Source organism: Neodiprion virginianus, chromosome 5 (genome assembly GCF_021901495.1).
Source record: "Neodiprion virginianus isolate iyNeoVirg1 chromosome 5, iyNeoVirg1.1, whole genome shotgun sequence".
NCBI classification, from domain to species: domain Eukaryota; kingdom Metazoa; phylum Arthropoda; class Insecta; order Hymenoptera; family Diprionidae; genus Neodiprion; species Neodiprion virginianus.
This window is the reverse complement of record NC_060881.1, coordinates 6806554-6825774: the sequence shown is the minus strand read 5'-3', so window position 1 is coordinate 6825774 and position 19221 is coordinate 6806554. Positions and strand designations below refer to the sequence as shown.

Below are 19221 nucleotides of genomic sequence, written 5' to 3'. Positions count from 1 at the left end.
CAATAGATTTATATTAATTAATTGATAATAGATTCAAGAAAATCGACCAACCAGTAATTAGTAAGTTTTATTAATTTTATTACGATGCAGCCACACATTGAGTATTTATCAAATTATTGTATCTGTACGCTAAGATTTCTGCTGCGAGAATACAGGAATGAAATATACTGGAATTATTAAATGGAATTGAACTGTTGATTAATTTGATGAAACATTTATTAAATTCATTCGATTTCATCCTGCGATAGTTCATTTTATTGAGATCATCATATAGTCCACAATTGGATGGAAATACTTTTTTTTTATAACGACAAATTTATAAAAAATAGTCTTCTCAAGAAAATAAAAAGACTCTTGGCTGAAAAATCTAACGAATTCCGTAACCGGCAACATTTTTCCCATCGCTTTGATGCGAATTATAATAAAACGTCCGATATCTCAGCTTTTCTTCGTAATTTTAGTATTTTTTTTTTTCTATTTTTGAAACAAGTTATCGTAGCTTAAGAATACAATAGCGTGATAAATACCGAATGTTCGACAATCTAGGAGAAAAATTATTAAAAAGCATGAATTTTTGGTTGAACAACCTCATAAAACTTAAGAATTTACTGTCAGTATGTAAATACAAATTGAGAAATTTCTCCGCGGCAGGAAAAATTCGGCAAATGAAATCGTACCGTTAGGTTAGTTAAACGATAATCGGAAAAGAAATCGGTTTTTACATTCCGAGTGAAAAAAAAAAATTCCAAATTCTTCGAAAAAACCTGCGTCAATCGTACGAAATTAAGAATGACCAAAAATAAGCGATTTTCGTTTATATCGTTTTTTTTTTTTTTTTTTCTTCACAATATCAATTTCTGTGATTAAAGTATCAATTATCATCGTTGTCACACTTACTAATACTGCAACGAGTGAAATATAAATTAATATTTTCACCTGCTGATTCTAAAACATTTGAAATAAAACTGTAAATTATGAAAAAAACTTTTTCGCCATCAAGACTGCAAACTAAAATTAATGATGAAATTTTATTTCAATTGTACCGTTAAAAAAAAAAAAAAAAAAAAAAACAACTACGAAACAATCAATTGATCGATCAATCTCGACCGATTCTTATCTCAGCAGCATAATCGCTAGTACCTACCACGAAAAGTTTGCTGCATCAGCAGCCAGCGGTTGAGACGAAGGAGCCGCAAATTGAGAATCGTCGTTTCGGGTTCTCCGAGACATCCGGGGAAAGACCGGGACGCCGGGGTTCCTCCGGGTCGCCACCTGGGGACCACCGACCAGAGCTCCTCGGACTCCTCGAGAGCGGTTAACATGCACAAAGTGGACCCCACGCGGAGATCGGAGGATTCTCCCCCTTCCCCCTTCCCCCTTCCCATCCTCCTCCTCCTCCTTCTTCTTTTTCTTGTTCTTCTTCTTCTTCTTCTTCTTCTTCTTCCGAGACCCGAAGAGCATCCGCCGAGCCAATTGGACCACGCAGCCCGATCTCTGCACCTGTCCGACGGTCGGCCGGCTCGCGAAGAATCTTTTCGGGAGGTTTCAATTGACTTATCTTCTTTTCCCTCACAGAGGCGTATCCAGTCGTCGTCGTCGTCGTCGTGCAACCGCTGACCTCATCTTCCCTTCCTCCCCCTCCCCCCATCCCGTGCCATCTTCGCCGCGCTATTCTTCTTCGGTGTATGTTTTTTCTTTTTTTTTTTTTCATATTTTTTCTCTTCTTCTTCTTCTTCTTTTCCCGTTCTTGTTTCTTTTCTTTTCATTGTTTGTAATTTTTTGTAATTTTTTTTTTTTTCTTTCTTCTTCTTCTTCTTCTTCTTCTTCTCCTTCTTCCAGGTCTTCCTTTTTGCCTCTTCCCTCATCCCACTAGAGCCAGCCGGGAGGTCCGAGGAATTGGGACGTTGAAACGCACGAATACCGCCGGCTTCATCCCTGTGTGTTCGCCTCCCGCCGACCTGCGGTCCATGTTTTAATCTGTATCGAGAAGAACCCCCCCTCCCCCCCCCCCAACGGCTCATTAGCTCTCGGGGCGACGTGAAACGCGCGAGACTCTTCGACGTCGTCACCCTTATTCTCGGAATAATGAATTTTTCGCTTTCTATATAATACCTTTATATATATATATATCCTGCATGTATTTCGCTCCTTTTTCCATTTTTTTTCCCTACTTTACTCTCCTCCTCCTCCTCCTCCTCCTCCTCCTCCTCCTTCTTCTTGTCACGTTTTTCTCTTTCGATATTATTCACTTTAGGTGGATCGCTTTTTTTTTTTCTGTTCCTTTTAATCACACATATTTAGACCTATACCGTAATACATCGTTTTACGGAACACCGCGATGATAAGGACAGCTTTATAACAGACCGTTCGACGATTTGCGGGAGGTGAAAAAAAAAAAAGAAACAAGACAAAATTTATCGAGTCATTTTCTATCTTACTTCTTTTTTCACCCCCGATTACTTCTTTTATCTCTTCCCGTGCATATTATTTCGATGCGCGTAAGGAAGTTCGCGCAAAAATATTTAACAAACTTGCGACTGTACTTGATTTGCGGTATGAAAATTTTATCACTACACCGATGTATAATGTTTGCGTTATATATTTTTTTCCGTTTTTTTTTTCGGCCTCACTTACACACCAAACTCGATGGACGGTTGGACGGATAATTGTTTTTCTTTATCGAACGATAGACATTCAGCCGGTTGTTTCCAATGCTCGATCTGAAAACGGGGCAAAGACATTTTATCTTGTTATACTTACCGATCGACAAACTTTCCTTGCGTGATTTACAACTGAGTTGTCGGAACGTTAAAACGCGGCACTTTTTCTGACGATTCTACGAACCTTTTCGAGCCTGCAACCGTGTATAAGTTATTTATTGAAAAGACGACTGACGCGAGTGGTGCAATTAGTACTTGGGATAGGGAAGAGATAGTCGTGAGATACGTGTGTGCGTGTGTGTGTGTATATATATATCTAACATACCGAAAATAAATTCGGTAAGTAGTTTGGAAGTGGTAAGGTACACAATAAATTTTACCTAAACGAAACACCGAGGGTCTTCTTGCCTTGATCCTTTACAGTTCACACGGTCTAATCACCCTGTGTGCCAATTAGTTATCTCCTGGTAACAAGCAGCCGTGGGTATCGCCTTCCACCTTAACGACAATCGTTGACGCGAAAATTGGAATTGCGATTGTTACGGAAAGCGGCTTTAATAGCTGATGGTTTGCACGATTACGGTATAACAGCTCGCGCGGTACGGGGAAGTAATTTTAGAAATCTATGTATACAGGGTGGAGGTATATCGGTAGAAGGTACCAACGTCATACGATAAACGGAACACGCCGGAGGCTTTAGTTGGAATATTTTTTCCCATAATCGCGCTCCTTTTTTCCCAATGCGGATATAATCGTACGGATCCGATGTTTCGTATCTCTAATTAAAGGCGTTTCGCTATACGGTCGAAGTATACTGCGATTGGATGATAATGTGCAATGGAAATACAGCGGAAAAATTAATCTCGAAAAGTGGCTTCGTTTGCTCTTGAAACGCGCGAATCTTCTTTCCGAGCATAGTAATTTTGCGAGAGGCGCAATTTTTTTTTTTTTGGGGGGGATTTTGAAATTAAGAAGAGAAAAAAAATAATTATGATTGTGCACATTAGAAATCATTGAGAATTAATCGAAATCTGGATATGATAGAGTTGGTTAAATCGCGTGACAAGCGTTGCGAATCATGTAAATCGTTATTCAAGTCTTGCTTTCGTTCACTTCCAGTTCAGTGATTTACGGATTGATTTTTCCGGCGTTCTTGATGATTTTTAGCGATTTGATGTAATTTTCGGCAATTCCATCCAATCCGTAGATCACTGAAAGTTGCCTGGAAGGCTCGAAAGTGATTGGAAATCACTGGAAGTTACTCGGTGTGCGATGGAAATCAATGAAAACCACAAGTCAGGGTATGGATCAATAGAAATAACTCGGAATCAACGTGAATGAATAGGAATCATTCACTTGATTTCCAAATGAATGAGCCCGCGTTCTTTCATCTCCATTCTACGCAGAGAGGAGGCAGTTTCGGTCGATTTACCCTGAGAGACGAACCGAATTGACATACAGTGGTTCTCTTGGCGGATTGGAAAACGCCCTGCGGAACTCACAGATTCCTGACATCAAGTGCCGTAATGGCTTCCGGCGATATCTTACCGGGGAATTTAACGATTACCGATCCGTTTCGGACTGGAAACGCGTCGCAACGGTTTAGAAAATCAGCACATTTAGATACAATCATCGCTAATCGCTGCGTACCAAGAGCTCCGGTAACTGTAACTCCGTAACCTTCGATAAATCGAAGCCTCCTCATCCTCCACCATCTTCGAGGAATTGCTCCACGGACACTGCACAAAGAGACCGAACTGCATTGGAAAAATTGACAAAACTTCGCACATTGGGTTCACTTTTCGCTGGTGTTCCTTTTTCACCGAAGTGTCATTGGTTGCAGGGATGCCAAGGATCGAACGATCGATGATCTTCCAATGAGATCGGCGGAAAGTGTTCGATTCAAACTGCCGCCTTGTACTCCTTCCACTGTCTTCGGTGCACAAGGAACGCTGTAAGTGGCGTCTTACGTTAGGCAGATATTTGTTTACGTGGAGTTTGGTCTCCTTGCGTAGTATCCATGAATTGCTCTTGGCAGGACCGGATATGGCGTAAATCGAGAAATTCGAGGATCGGTGAGACACGGAGCGGCGGTTGGAAGAATGTTTATACCTGTGACAACAGTGCGCTTCTTGAGATGCTACCCACTTACCGTTTGTCATGGAGGAGGAAGAAGAGCCGGACCTTAGGGGGAAAAATCGTGTCTTCGTTCTCTTTGTTCTTTTGATTACGTTTAAGTATCGGTCACGATGGGACTCGGCAGACCTGCGAGAAACCCACTTCTCAAAACCTCGCTTGTTTTCGGCCCCTTCCTTCTTCATCTCTTCACCCGCCCCCTGCACGCCCTTCTTCCTTCCAACGGCAAAGAACTTACCGCAAAATACTTCCCGCGGCACTTAAAACCTGGAAGGATAGGATAGGATGGGATACCCGCCGAGGTATTTTCACGTGTTGTATACATGTGTGCGTCGGTCTCTTCGTTTTTTATTTTCAAAAAGATCGAGGAACTTTGGATACAAACAAAGTCAATCTTTTCAATCTCTTTATCGTTCCGATCGTGTAATCTGAAATTTATTTGAGTCTTTAAAATCTCCGTAGGCGCTGTATTGAATTTATTAAAATTGAAGTAGTATAGTACACTGGTATTGTTACACGTTTCCGTCTGTTTTTAATTTCAATAACGGTATTGTAATTTCATCGCACTACATGGAATGCGTACTAAAATGTTTATACACTTGTCCGTGCGTTGGTTCCATTTACTTCGTTTGCGAATGGAAATTAAAAATTAACTTACATCTAACTTGTCTTATACCTAACTTATAATCTATATTATGCGATAAATTTTTTTGATAATTTGATTCGTCGTTTCAATCCGATGGAAAGCCACGAACTGTCAGTTCTGCGCAATTCGAAGATTAGACTAGTTCGGGTCTTTACGAATCACGCAGTCCTGAACGCCTTTCACATTCTGCTTCGTCTGCGACTGGTTCCCGCGGGTAAATCCGGGAAGGGCTCGCATCAAGGGTGCCCATCTTTCGAGCACTCGATTAGCTTATCGTGGGTGCGGTTTGTGGATAACGAAATAGCTGAGCCTCGTCCGAATGCTCAGGGAAAGCGTCAAACGCCCGGGGGGTGAGGTCTGAACCTCCGGGAACGAGGCATATCTCTTATATATATATATATATATACATATATACATATATATATACCTGTTCCCTAATATATATCCTCGCGCAAGAAACAAAAGGAAGAAATAAGCCGGAGAATGAGGATAAAAAGGAATGAGACTAAAAGAAAAGGGAAAAAAATCCGACGGTGCAGGTCAGGATGATGCCCGACTACCTCCTTAGGAACCGATTGTCTTCTTCTTCTGCTTTAACTAATACTCGCTGCGAAGAGTGGTAATACAGACGCCGATGCCGATGCTTCATGGTGTTTCAGCCTCAACCTCATCGCCGGCTGCCGGGGCAGCAGTTTATACACTCGGTGGAGTTTTGCCTTCGCGTTTGTTCCTCGAGGCTTAAAGTTAGGCGTGCGGTGGGCCTGGAATGCTCTTAAACTCCTTGTGATCCTTCCAGTTCGGGATAACCTCTCCCTTGTGTCTCTATCCGTTTGTCATTTCCTGAAGATCATTCATCAAGCCACCTCCTCCACGTCTTCCAGTCTCCCTGAAATAATGGTTCGATTTTCCTTGGTGCAGTCATGGAAATTCCGTCAAGCGGATAAGGAACTTTGACCAAGAATCGACAGTTTTAGCCAATTTGGTTGCGAGATTTTTTCTTTCCAGCAGTCGATGCGATATCGTAATTCGTTGATTATTATCGATATAGGGGCACAGATGGAAAATTAAATATTTAACGGTATTAACTTGGTAGAGGAAAAAGTGTTTCAATAAATTTGTATACCTAAAATAGTCTTCTATTTGAATAAAATGAGGCAACGTAGAGTGAAGTAGAACAAGTCTATTAGGCTTCGAACAAAGCATCGGTATCTAAAGCTTCTTGTCATAATAACTTGTTTAATACTCAATGCAGTACGTTGATCTCGTAATAAAGTTAATCAGAAGTATGAATTTTTGGCCAACCAACCTCCCTAATCTTTGAGCAAACATTGCGAGACGAAAAAGAAAACGAATCAGCGTAGCAAACAATTAATCCTTAAAAATTGTGTTTAAACAAAAAAGAACCAGATTGAAATATGCTTTCTCTTTCCATACTTATATTTCTTTGCAATAGCTATCGAGAATGTTTCATTTTTCTTGAATGTATCTTGTCTTTTTCGGTAACGTTAAAACCAGTTTAACCATATAGTGCACGATGCAGCGACGTGGAGAAATAGTACATTGTCTAACAAGGAGGCAAACTCGGTCTTTTCGGGCTGAGCGTAAGTTTGCAATATCAGTCGTAGGTGAAGTCGAAGACGAATATTGAAAATACGCGAAGCGAAAATACCGTTGCCTTCTTGTTACGCACGATTCCTAATACAACAAGAGTATGTTGCGCGTTTTTTCACGAAACACGAAATTGAGGTTAGGGTCGCGTAACGCCAGATCTGTCCGCGACAGCGCATGCGCGCAGTGCAGAAAGGACCACTTTTACCTCTGAGTACTTGAAAGCGGTCTTTTCCGCATGCGCATTTGCAGACTCACTCTACCATCATAAAAACGAGTTCTTTGTGTACGGAAAAAACGTGTAAGTGGTATCAAGAATTTTACTCCAAGTCAAATTGGTAGAAAAAGAGGAGAGTGGAAAAAAAAAAAAAAGATGGAAATAAAATTTGTGCCGGATAATTCGAACTCTGCAACATTCTTGGAAAGTTTTTTAGTTTTTTTTTTCTTTTTCCTTTTTTTCCGTTTCTTTTTCTATGTATCCCTGGGAATTGGTAAAAATACTGGAAATAAAAATCCATCGTTAAGTACCGTGAAAACAGAACCGCTGTTAAATTTCCATTCAAATTGTATTAAGATAACCGAATTTCACAAATCTTGTCTCTACTTTAAATAATCTAACAGTTATACAATCATACACATTATTTTCACACACATGTAGATGGTGCGCGTAAGATGTAAGCAAGTTCGCTCGACTAGCGGAATCGTATTACTCGCGATACTCAAACTTGAGCTACGGGCTCAACATCTGTGCAACATTACGTGCGGATAGGTATAATATTATTGATATAAGAAATAAGATGGAGAATATTGAAAGAGAAAAAACAAAAAAAAGAAAGAAACGAAATCGCGTTGCCTCTCTTGTTGTACAATGGTAATAAAATACGTATAATCGTAACGGGATTCGGTAAGAATTTGTAATAACACGTAATGTAAAGAAGCATATCGAACGACCGTTGGAAGTCTTTGAAACTGTTTGAAACGATCGCGGTTATAATAAATATTCGCCCCGCTTATGTGCTTTAGGCAGGCATTCACCATCAAACCGATATACGTAATACATATATATATATATATATATATATATATATATATATATATATATATATATATATACCGTGTGTTGTACAGGTACGATATTATAGGTATAATATATACGCGTGTTGCGCGCGTGTCTGATCGTTACGAGTGTTTATAGATGGTTTTTTTTTTTTCTTCTTCTTCTTATTTCTTCAACTCCTACTTCTTTTAATATCAAAAGCTCCCGACTCTGTTTCCGATTCACTTAATAAATTCTCGACAATTAATGTAATACTATCACACAGACTAAACCGCTCCCAATTATACGTATGTCGCGTGTCGTATATTATACGGCGAAGGGCTGCGGCGGAAATAAATTGAGCGAAAAGTGCGTCGTCAAAACATTTTGTGTTTTTAACACAATTTAAAGTACTAAAATACTGCCTCCTTAATTATCATCATCTGCATCGTTTATAGGAGGGAGAAAAAAATTATCCCCTTTCTTTTTTGCTCCGTAATTATGATCTGCAATTGTACGGATTGATCGTTTGATGTTCGCGCAAAAAAGAAAAATGACAGACAAAGAGAGAGAGAGAGAGAGAGTGCAGAAAGAAAAGTGAAAATTTCAATATATGAGCGAAGTTTTCAAACCGTACAATTTTCACATATTCAAAATTACCTGATGCACTCGAGCCGACGGAGTCGTCGGTATCTTTCGTTAATCTTTCGACGAGGTGAGCGATGCGTTTTTTCAGTTTCGTCACGTCCTTTATCGGCTCCAATTCACCGACCGTTCGCAACATTTCGTTGTCAGATTTTCTCATTTTTGAACGCAAGGCGCTGGAAACCGCTGCGTCGGCGATTTCTTCCCAATCCTGCGAAATTTTTCGGCCTCGTTATATAAATTTTTTATTCCTTCTCCCCGGCTTGAGCGGACGATTTTTCTTCAAACTTCGTTGGCAATTAGTTATCCACGTTATAGATCGTTGGTCGTAAAAGATGAAACGAAGAATGAAGGACTGCAGAGTTTGAGTACATACATACATACATATATATATACATATATCTGATTATAAACGTATATAAACGACTCCGTGGATGCGTGGATTCGCAATTTGGCGGGATAGTTTGTTTAATGGTATTTCGAAAGTATACACTTCTTACAAGTTCCAGTTTACGACGAAACGTTAGGCATGTGTGTATAACTTTTTGAACGCTTTAGCATAAAGGTGCGTGTAAACGAAAAATGATTTCGTAGAGCCGATCTTTGTATAACAGTGTTTGGTCTATTAAATGGGTAGTTTACGACTTCTTAGAGAATATCGTTGGCTTTTTTTCAAGTGGGCAAAAAATTACGATACTACAATAATCAAAACGCCCGTTTAGATAAATAAATTTATCCAGCCGCTTAACGTAGCCCAGATATACCTACGTAAGTATGTTAAGTATATACCTGCCGATGATGAAGAGATAAAAAAAAAAAAAATAAAAAAACAGATAGAGCGAGAAAAATTGAGGAAGGTACGAAACACCTGGCGAACTATTTTCCAAAGATTTGGATAACTCCGGGCGCTTCGAACTTCATCGCGTAGGTACATTCGGATTCTATAATTGCAATATCGTTGTTATTACACGAGGCCAGCTGCGCAGCATGGAATTATCTTTATCATGTCTGTTTGCAAGAAGGATGACGGAAAGAAAAATAATCACGAAACTTGCTTCCCGTGGTTATATCTTTAAACCAACTTTCTTCGGTGAGATAAATAATCAATAAATACTCGGTACCTACTCGCCAGTTGTACGCTGTACAGACTCACACATTATACATTGCAGGATATACGTAATGAATTACACTGGCTCTAAGATCTGCGATTTGCAATTCTTTCTCATTTTCTCTTTTTTTATTCCAGCGAACACTGGGTTTGATTCTACGTTCAGATTTTTGTTTGAATTTACACTGAGAAAAATTTCATTTGTTACAGTAACTGGAAAAATTGAGTAAAACAGGTATCGTTATAAAAACTGTTTGAATATTGTTGGAATTAGTAAAAACGAGGTACGCGAAACCATTTTGCGCTATCGTCGATCCTTTTTTGGTTATTGCAACGCAAAATCAGTTTCTGAGGTTTACTTTACTTTTTTAGTTAAGCGAGGCTTTAACGTCAATTTATCGTTGCACGAGCGTTAAATTTTCGCAACGGTTGCAAGAAAATATAGCAACAGTGATCGTAATGAGAAGGAAAAACTAATTTTCATTTTGTACCTAGAAGTATATTTTTCGATTGTTGTAAAAAATGAAAATAGTTAAGGACCGAGCGCTAACCGGAACTAAAAATTTCTCTGAGTGTACGGAATCTTTCGTGATTCATTTCTCGCGCTAACCTATCGTCTGATTTTCTTTCTCCTCTTGAATAAACAATATTTGTACGAATATTGAAGGATCGCGAGGGTCTCAAGGAGAGGATGCGAGGTACCTTAAGGCGAAGAAAATGTATCGGAAGGAGGGAAGAGCAGGGTAAAGCTAGAGGGAAAGAGAGAGAGAGAGAGAGAGAGGGAAAAGGCGGCTGCACTAGAATTAGATCCTACGAGATTAAATCGGAGGAGCAATTTGCATCGAACGGTGTCGGCTTCTTCAAACGAATCTACAACTTGAATGATTCCAAAGATAAGAATTACGCCTCCGTACTTATTCTACGCTGTGCCGATGATAACGCCTTTATCGCTCACCGGCTTGAAACAATTTTTAATAACACCGCGGTTCACGTACAGTCATTCAAAGATCACTGATTTTTATAACCAATTATTAAATCGCGTGTACGAGCTATTCGTGTTTGAAAATTTTATTTCAAATGGCAAGGGATGAAGTTCTGGCGAATTATTAATAAATGTTCGCTCGTAAATAACAGATGTAGCGAAGCAAACGAAAAGGCTTCTATTCAAATATTTTTAAAAAAGCTTGCATTATTAAAAATTATCCCAACTTCAATCACCCTGCATATTAAATATTTTCCAAAGTATGTCGGAATAATTTCCAAAATCCTGTTATTTCCCAAACATTATTTTCATTTCAATTGTTTCTACTTCGTATAATATGAAATCGAAAAGCCTGTAAAACAAGTGAATTTATTTTCTCGTCAATAGTAAGTAACACGCGATCCAAGAGTATGAAAAGTGATTTGACGTTTAAAAATTAGAAACAATCCCGCGCCGAGACTTTTGCCTGTTACCGTGTTTCTGTTACAAGTAAAACGCGTCTAATCGTAATGCGAATAGACGACGATCCGCAGAAGCGTGCAACAGCAGCTGCCGCGGCATTAAACGCGTATTTATCGTTAGTCAAAGAGTGCATCGCAGTCGACTGGCTTGGTGATAAATTCAAGAGTACAACTGCGATCTTTGAGAATGTTTAGGTGTATGCAATAGGTGTGTACGTGTATGCAACAACAGTCGGGATTCGCCAGCGCCTGCCTTGACAAAGGACACGCGAGTTTAATGCACGTAATCTCCAAGTTTATACACGTGTATTTGCCTCTGCGTGTACGATAAAAATAAAGAAAATTTAATGATAAAGCGGTAATTAGACTGTAAATTTTACGTACGCATACATACGTACAATATCGCTGTGCAGCTGCGGCGTGAATCCGATCGCTGACTCAACTAACGCGTATTTATCATCGCTTACATTTGTTTGCAATAATAACAGCAAGGAGGAAATCGCTCGCTCCAGATTTTTCTCACTTCGAAATTGTTTCTGAAATGAGAATAAAATTGGGAACGGTATTTCGGTAGATGTCAGCTGTGAATGAAACATATAATAAAAACAACAAAGTTTATCAACGTGTAAAAATCTTCACCATATATAAATATGTATGTATCAGGTTGTTTCGGATAAAGATTATTTGCGACTTTTCATTTATAATTTCACATTTTTTTCTATCGCTTGGATCAATCGTAATATCAATATATGTCGGGAAAAAAAGCCACGCTTGTAATATCAAGTCTCCGGTTGATGTTTGAGAAGTGTAATCGACAACTTTTTCGTTATTAATTCAATCTCATAAAATAGTTATTATTCAATATGAACTTTTAACTTATTGTTAGGGGAATAAGATTCACGGTTGATATATTCTTGTGTTACGGATCGTGATCTTTGGGATGAATACAAATGTCGGGAAAAAAATAATTATTGAAATGCTACAACGTTTTTCTTCACAAATTGGAAGAAAATTTTTAAAAAAGTGAAAAATCAAATGAGCGCGGTTTCGCACGTAACTTAGAACGCTCATCTTTTCACAGAATTCTTCTTTGAACCCAAACAAACTTTTTAGGGGGTACCACGGTGTAAAATCGTAAATCATTTTTTTTCTGAAACACCCTAATACACATACAATCACTGAAAACATTCCACAAGAAGAGTCACGACGTACGCGTTACATTTGTGTTCAAATTTGACTCGGGTGATCGTTTTTTATTAAACTATACTTATCTCGCTGGAATAACACTGATTAAACTTTGAGTACACACGATAAATTGCTTACGTAAAATCCTGTGTATATTCTTGTACACACGCTTTAATAGTTACAATACCCGATTCTACCTTTGAAAAACCCGTGCGTGTCTCGAGAGAATCTTTTGACATTGAATTTTTGAACTATTCACATTTTTCCGTCATTTCGAAACGCAATCCGATTACAATGGGGTTGCGAAAGAAACTTTTAAGCACGTACCTACAGTGCCACAGTGAAACGGCGATTTCAATTTATCGCAATCGTTAATGTTATACGATAGAAATAAATTTTATTATACAGTGAAGTAAGGTCTGTGGTTCACGAATGTTACGCGGACACCTGGATAAGATTTTTTTACCTTGTTCATGCATATTTTTTTCTTTTTCTCCATATTTTCTCTTACTTCTCTTTGCATACTCACCAGCTGGGCATCCTTAAGATCATCCAGAAGCGTAAACATCATATCGAACGTGTCGTCCAATAAAAACGTCAACGATTTTAACGATCTGGTCGATCTTTCCTTAAAGTTGTAAACCATTTTTTTCTCGATATTTCTCAGCTGCGTTGCCAGCAGATCGAGGGCCTCCTGTGTACTTATTAATAATTCATCAGGTGCATATTACCGCGAAGCAAAAAATCCTTATGCTCTGATCAAAACTGTTATTGATTTCACCGTAACCGGTATTGGGTGGAATTTTGATTCTCCGCCATGCAATCAAAATGAACAGGATTCGTGTATAACGTGGAACGGGAAGAAGATTAAAAAAAAAAAAAAATTAAAATAAAAATAAAAATCACAGCGCTAAATTGCGAATGAGAATTATTAATGCATGCGCATCGCGTATTACAGACAGATAAGATTCGATCGAGGAGGAGGGGGAGGAGACTAGGCTATGCGGTTGGAATTGTCTACGAAACGATGACGAAGAGACGGGGGAGAGAAAATGAAATATTTTCGTTCAACGATAAGATAAACAAATGATCCGTGGAAATAGGCTTCTTCGGAGTTGATTGAACTGAACGAAAAAATCTCGGTAATTATAATCGCAAGTAACACGTGTCTCTTGGTGTCAGTCAGTAAGTCACTGACTTAGCCGTCGATCTCACAATATGCCACCAAAGAAGATGTCACTCGGTTCATAACATATCCCCGAGTAATTTACTGCCGTTCTCATCCGTACGTATAACATATACGATGAGTGCATCGTAAACAGCATCGATTATTACCGACGAGACGTAGATCCGCTCTCTCTCTCTCTCTCTCTCTCTCTCTCTCTCTGTCTTCCTCCCCCTTTTCCACGTTCTAATTGCATTATGCGTTCCCAGATGCGTGCTCGTGTGGGTGTTTCGTACGAATGCATATATATGTTTATACATATATGTGTGCGTGTCAAAAGGTTCGATAACACCGGACTGGCTTCGATGTTAATAACACGATTGTTGTATAATATAACACGAAACCTGCAAAGAGTTGTAACAAATTACACGCGGATGACGCGTTCGATCTAAAAAGTAAAAGACGCGAATTCTCATTAACGACTTCTCGTTGGCGTGTATTGTGAATTTTAATTTTGAAAATTCGAAAGTAATGGTTGAGATAAAAAAAAAAAAAAAAAAAAAAAAAATAGAAAAAAATAGAAAATGAAAAAATATCCGGGAGATACAATAACGAGAAAAAGAATCATTCAGGCGTGCAACAATCAACAACGTCTCGTTTATCGGGACACAATGAAGTTCGCCGTTTAAAGAAAACTTCTCGAAGACTCGAACCGACCGAATCGCTTACATCCAATCTATAAATCAGATTCCTTTTGTACTCTCGACTACGCGTTGTTGTACAGCTGAGGCTAGTTAGACCGGCAATGAAAGCAGGGACTTATCGCGTGAGTCTCATGTAATTACGCGATTTGTATAGATCTATATTTAAATTGCAGCATTGCCGGCAGAGCCAAGACGACGCTCACTATATTACGCACCTTGATTCTTCTCACTTCCTGCCGGGACGCAAAGTGAACGTCTATGTGAGCATTCAGAATTTGCAGCTGCACTTGGCTCGTTACACAGTTACATTGTTTCCTCGAATAATAACCATTCAAACGGGCTATTAACTGCCTGCCAACCGGTCCCACAGCCAGACTGTCCTCCGATTGAAGACGGTATCTGTTCGACGACGTTCCCGACGCTATAGACACCACGGTTCCCGTGTACAAGTATTGCAATCCTATTGCGTTGTTGTTACGACCGAGAGTCGCCTCCTCGCCGATGAACTCTGTCGGGCAATCATTAACGTCAATGAGAAGAGCTTGCGAGTCGTTGCGGGACGAGTCCGGTGGAAATTCTTCGACGAGATACCGCGAAGCCGGATAGCGGATGAATTTAAATTTGGAAATAACGAAGATATACGCGCACACTGAGAAAACAATTTCATTTCTTACGGTGAATAGAAAAATTGAGTAAAACAGGTGTCGTTAACAAAAACTGTTTGCGCTATCGTCGATCCTTTTTTGCTAATCGCAACGCAAAATCAGTATCTGAGGTTTAGGTACTCTACTTTTTTAGTTAAACAAGGCTTTAACCTCAATTTATCGTTGCACGAGCATTGAATTTTATTTTAAATAATCGTAATGAGGAAGAATAGCAACGGATACTAGACTTTCCGGTAACGGCTAGAAAACTAATTTTCATTTTCTATCCGGAACTACATTTTTCGATTGTGGTAAAAAATGAAAATAGTTAAGGACCGAGCGGTAACCGGAAATGAAAATTTCTCTCAGTGTATATCGGTGAAACTTACCGGGAAACAGTTGACTCAGACTGACGATCGGCTCGTCCGATTTCACGGTTATCGAGAACGAGGAACCGCTCTCAGGAGGACAGAGTTTCGCCACCAGTCTTACGGGCACCTGAGCTTTTCTCTGCAGTACTCTTATCGCCCCAAAACTATTCTCGTACGTTACCGTAACCACGGTTTCCAACGACGCCGGAACGGCTTTGTCGCCCATGTGAATTACCGACTGTGCCAGATGTCGATCACCTTGGAACCGGAGTTTAAAAGCATTCGTTACTCAAGCGTTCGGTCGGGTTTTTGCCTTCCTATATCGTTCGTAACGCAACGTGAAACTCTCGCTCACACAGATTAGCGATCTCGTGATAATCCGCCCTGACGATCAGAGGATCGTGAACTTCGAAGCTGACTTGAACTTGCCGCAACGGTGCGTAAGGTATCAATTCCACCGACACTCGGCACATCGAGTGTTTCTCCGTTTCGACGGCGAGTTCCTCGTTGAACGGACAAGGCTCCAGATGAGGTGATATCCATACGGATATGCCTATCTCCGATTCGGCAGTGGCGTTGGTCAGGGAACTGTCTGCGACAAGCAGGTGTCGTAGGTATGAGAAATGAGAAGGGTAGCCGATTGGAAATGTCTGTTGGTGACGATGAATTCGATGCTGTCTCGACTTGGTGAATTTTTCCAAATAACCATTCACCGTTTAGTGGTAACCTTGCGTATCGCAGATCGAAACGGTTCCACAGATCAGAAAGTTACTTTCACTTTAAAGATTTCTATCAGTTACCTGAAGCCGCTGATTTCTGGAGCATTTTTCTGTACTTTGCAACGTCACTCTCAGCCGTTTCGTAGTTGAAATCTTTTGTGCAGGATACCGGGGGAGCTACGAACAGGGAAGGTTCGGTACCCAGGAAACATCCTTCCAGCGAACCTTCGTCGGAAAGTAAGACTATCACGCCTTCCAGATGCTGCAGGGAGTATCAAAAGTTTCCATTTAATATGTCTTTACGCGTCAAGGTTTTTTTTTTTTTTTTCTTTTTTTTTCGTCGCGTACGCGAATAATTACGCAAATGAATTAATTGCGACACATTGTGGCTGCTGGCATGGCAGATGGCCGCATCAATTAGAATAGCAACAGGCTGATACCGACTCGTGTCAGTATATATACATATAACCCGACTCGACGTCTGTGCACTTTGTTGTCCTAGTCCGTTTGTCGTTCGTTATCTGTTCTAGGTATAGTTTATCTCGCTTTTCCGTTGTCGTTAATTATGTACGTTTATCGTTGCGGTACTTTTCTACTCATTTTTTTTTTTCATCGCTAGCGTTTTTATTCACCAGCCACTATCACTTTTTATCCGGTATAATTGTCGTCGGTATACCCCGTGAGCTTCTCGTGTTTTGTAATTGTAAAAATTATTCGTCGAACAAAATGAAATCACCTGAAAATTTCCCCTGTTCACTGCTACAGGAGCGAAGGGCAATTGCGCTGTCCATCTCAGCGTCGTGCCTTCGTACACCATCAAAGTGTTAGTTTCGGTGACTGTCATTACCATCAGAACGCCGTCGGGTTCTGGAAAATCAAAGTTTCCGTTTACAAGATTGGGAATTTAGCAGCGCTTTAAGGATCTCTTTCCTCACCTACGACGTAGACGTGGAAACACAAAGCCGCGTAATCGAACCGCTTCGTGTACTTCAGCGAACAATCGTCTTTCAAACAATAAAGACTTCTTTCGCCCAGCACTACTATCGCTAATTCAACGCTGCTCAGAGTTGCGATTTTAACGTCCATCACGGCCTCGCCAAGGTTGTATTTCCAATCGGGGTAAAGACTTTTACCGAGCTCGGATGGCTGCTTCTCTTTGTTCTTGTCGAACTCTGCTATGTGCTGGTACCTGTAGAGGCGTGAAAAAAAAACCCGGGTTTGTGCTTTTAGTAATTAAGGCTTCGACGATCTTTGTTTGCCGAAATGCCGACGGCTCCAAGCCGAAAATCGCGTGGGCCGATCGGTTTAAGTTTGCGGATAACATACTCGAGGGACAAACCTGTAGCATTCAAAGACCCAGCCAGAGTTGAGGGTTACGAACGCGTCGTTTTTGGCAACGTATATCAAAGGAGTTGGCAACAAATAGTTTGTCAAATTATAACTGAACGTAAACGTTTCCTGCTCGTAGAACAGCAGCGTTCCGTCAAGGCATTGTACACAGAGGAAATCCCTCCCCTGGACACCGCCGAATGGTCCGACCGTCAAAGTAGCTCCAAGACGTTTCAGATTGTGTTCATAGGCAATGTTTAAAACGCACCGATCTTCTGCAACGGTTAAAAATTATGCAACCGACGAATGAGAAACGCGGAGAAATATATATATATAGAGAGAGAGAGAGGGAGAGAGAGAGAGAAAGAGAGAGAGACAGAGAGAGGTGGACCGAACGAAGGTGCCGGTTCAATATCAGTGGCGAATAGACGCGGTTATTACCCTCAAAATTTTAACGGATTCTATTCTTTGTTGGCTCAAGGTAAAACACGATGATTTACGAGTGACTCTATGGATTATTCAACAAATGTCAAGTCATGCCATAATAAATATCGTATACGTAGGTATATGTATAAATGTATATGTATATCTACGGCTTTTAAAAGCCCTCGGCTGCGCAGCCGCGCTCAGCTCACGATCAGCTCAGCTCAGCTCAGCTCAGCTCGGAGTGCTTAAATATTGTTGACCCTAAAAGATGTCACGGACGGTGAAAGCGCTGTGTAAACTGCAAGTGAGGCCAAATCCTTTGCCACATTAAACAATCTCCGATGGCTGATTGTTCAGGCTGACTTCTGTACGCGTTCTTCTTCATACATCCTAAATTCTTTTTCTTTCGTTTTCTTTTTTCCAACTTGACGTGAAGTTATTCCCTCAAACTCTACATTTGTCACAGAGTTTTCAATGCCTCTCCCTTGTACGTTTCTACTTTACTTTAAATTTTTCTAATTTCAATTTCAACAAACCCTCATCGGCCGCGTTGCCAATCATCGATACATTGTAGACGATCAAATTTGACGGAGACAGTACCGCCAAGTGTAGATTTTGCGATCCGCTGAAATTATCGAATAATATGAATTTCCAAATGCATGAACCTTTCTTTTCGTAACTAATGTGTATTTTTTCTTTTTTTTTTCTTTGCTCAGAAAATAATTACATCGTGCAATATTTCGAATTAATGCTTTTGTTTTCACTCACGATACAAATTTACCGACGTTTAGATCAATGATTGGTTTTTCTAGCGACGATTCGAGAATTAGATCCGTCGGTTTGTATCCAGTCAAAGTTTTTCCCTCTTCAATCCACTTTGACGACGGTTTATAAATTCTGAGGTATCCGTTGTGGCTGCCGACGATAATCACGTTGTGAATGTCAGGTCCGAACAACGGGGTTACCAACAAACTGTGATTGTCGAACGCCTCGTTTTCGCCGCAATGCGTTCTCCACCACTCCCTTGTTTTAAATAGCGACATTTTTTGCAGTTGAACACTCGGTGATCCACGTCACGTTACCGGCTTCTGCACTCTTTTTGTCGGAATAATCCTATCGATATGTCTGCCACAACTTGTACCTGGACACCTCTTACCTGTACACCACAATGCCCTCGTTGTCATAGTTACAGGCGGCAAAACATCCAGTAAGGGATTCCTTTTTGCACGCCACTCGATATTGAGACCGGAGTAGATTTGTCGCTTGTATTTTGTAAAAATGGAAAAAATTCAGCTCTCAACCAATTTTATTTTCGAACTATAAGCCGCATCTGAATTATGGTACAAAGCTTCTTTTTGTTGAAACCACGACGTGTATGAATTGGTCTATTTAGATG

At 40.1% G+C, this 19221-nt stretch overlaps 1 protein-coding gene across 5 annotated transcripts; it reads right to left on the bottom strand.

The window, feature by feature from the left end:
• Nucleotides 1-5133: 5133 nt before the first annotated feature.
• LOC124305773 (protein PTHB1) lies at nucleotides 5134-19140 on the bottom strand. Of its 5 annotated transcripts, none has more exons than XM_046765550.1 (13): nucleotides 18594-19129; nucleotides 18362-18450; nucleotides 17410-17671; nucleotides 17006-17259; nucleotides 16807-16937; nucleotides 16152-16332; nucleotides 15707-15943; nucleotides 15370-15609; nucleotides 14552-14844; nucleotides 12997-13161; nucleotides 11681-11818; nucleotides 8747-8942; nucleotides 5134-6328 (listed from the first exon to the last, which is right to left on the bottom strand). In XM_046765550.1, the coding sequence occupies exons 1-13, from the start codon at nucleotides 18866-18868 to the stop codon at nucleotides 6297-6299; spliced, it is 2493 nt and encodes an 830-aa protein (XP_046621506.1). In that variant the 5' UTR covers nucleotides 18869-19129; the 3' UTR covers nucleotides 5134-6296. The 5 variants fall into 5 exon arrangements, with proteins under 5 accessions (XP_046621506.1, XP_046621505.1, XP_046621507.1 ...); XM_046765549.1 differs by having other exon boundaries at nucleotides 17410-17674; nucleotides 18594-19128; XM_046765551.1 differs by lacking the exon at nucleotides 5134-6328 and having other exon boundaries at nucleotides 8753-8942; nucleotides 11667-11818; nucleotides 17410-17674; nucleotides 18594-19137.
• Between the last annotated feature and the right edge of the window lie 81 nt (nucleotides 19141-19221).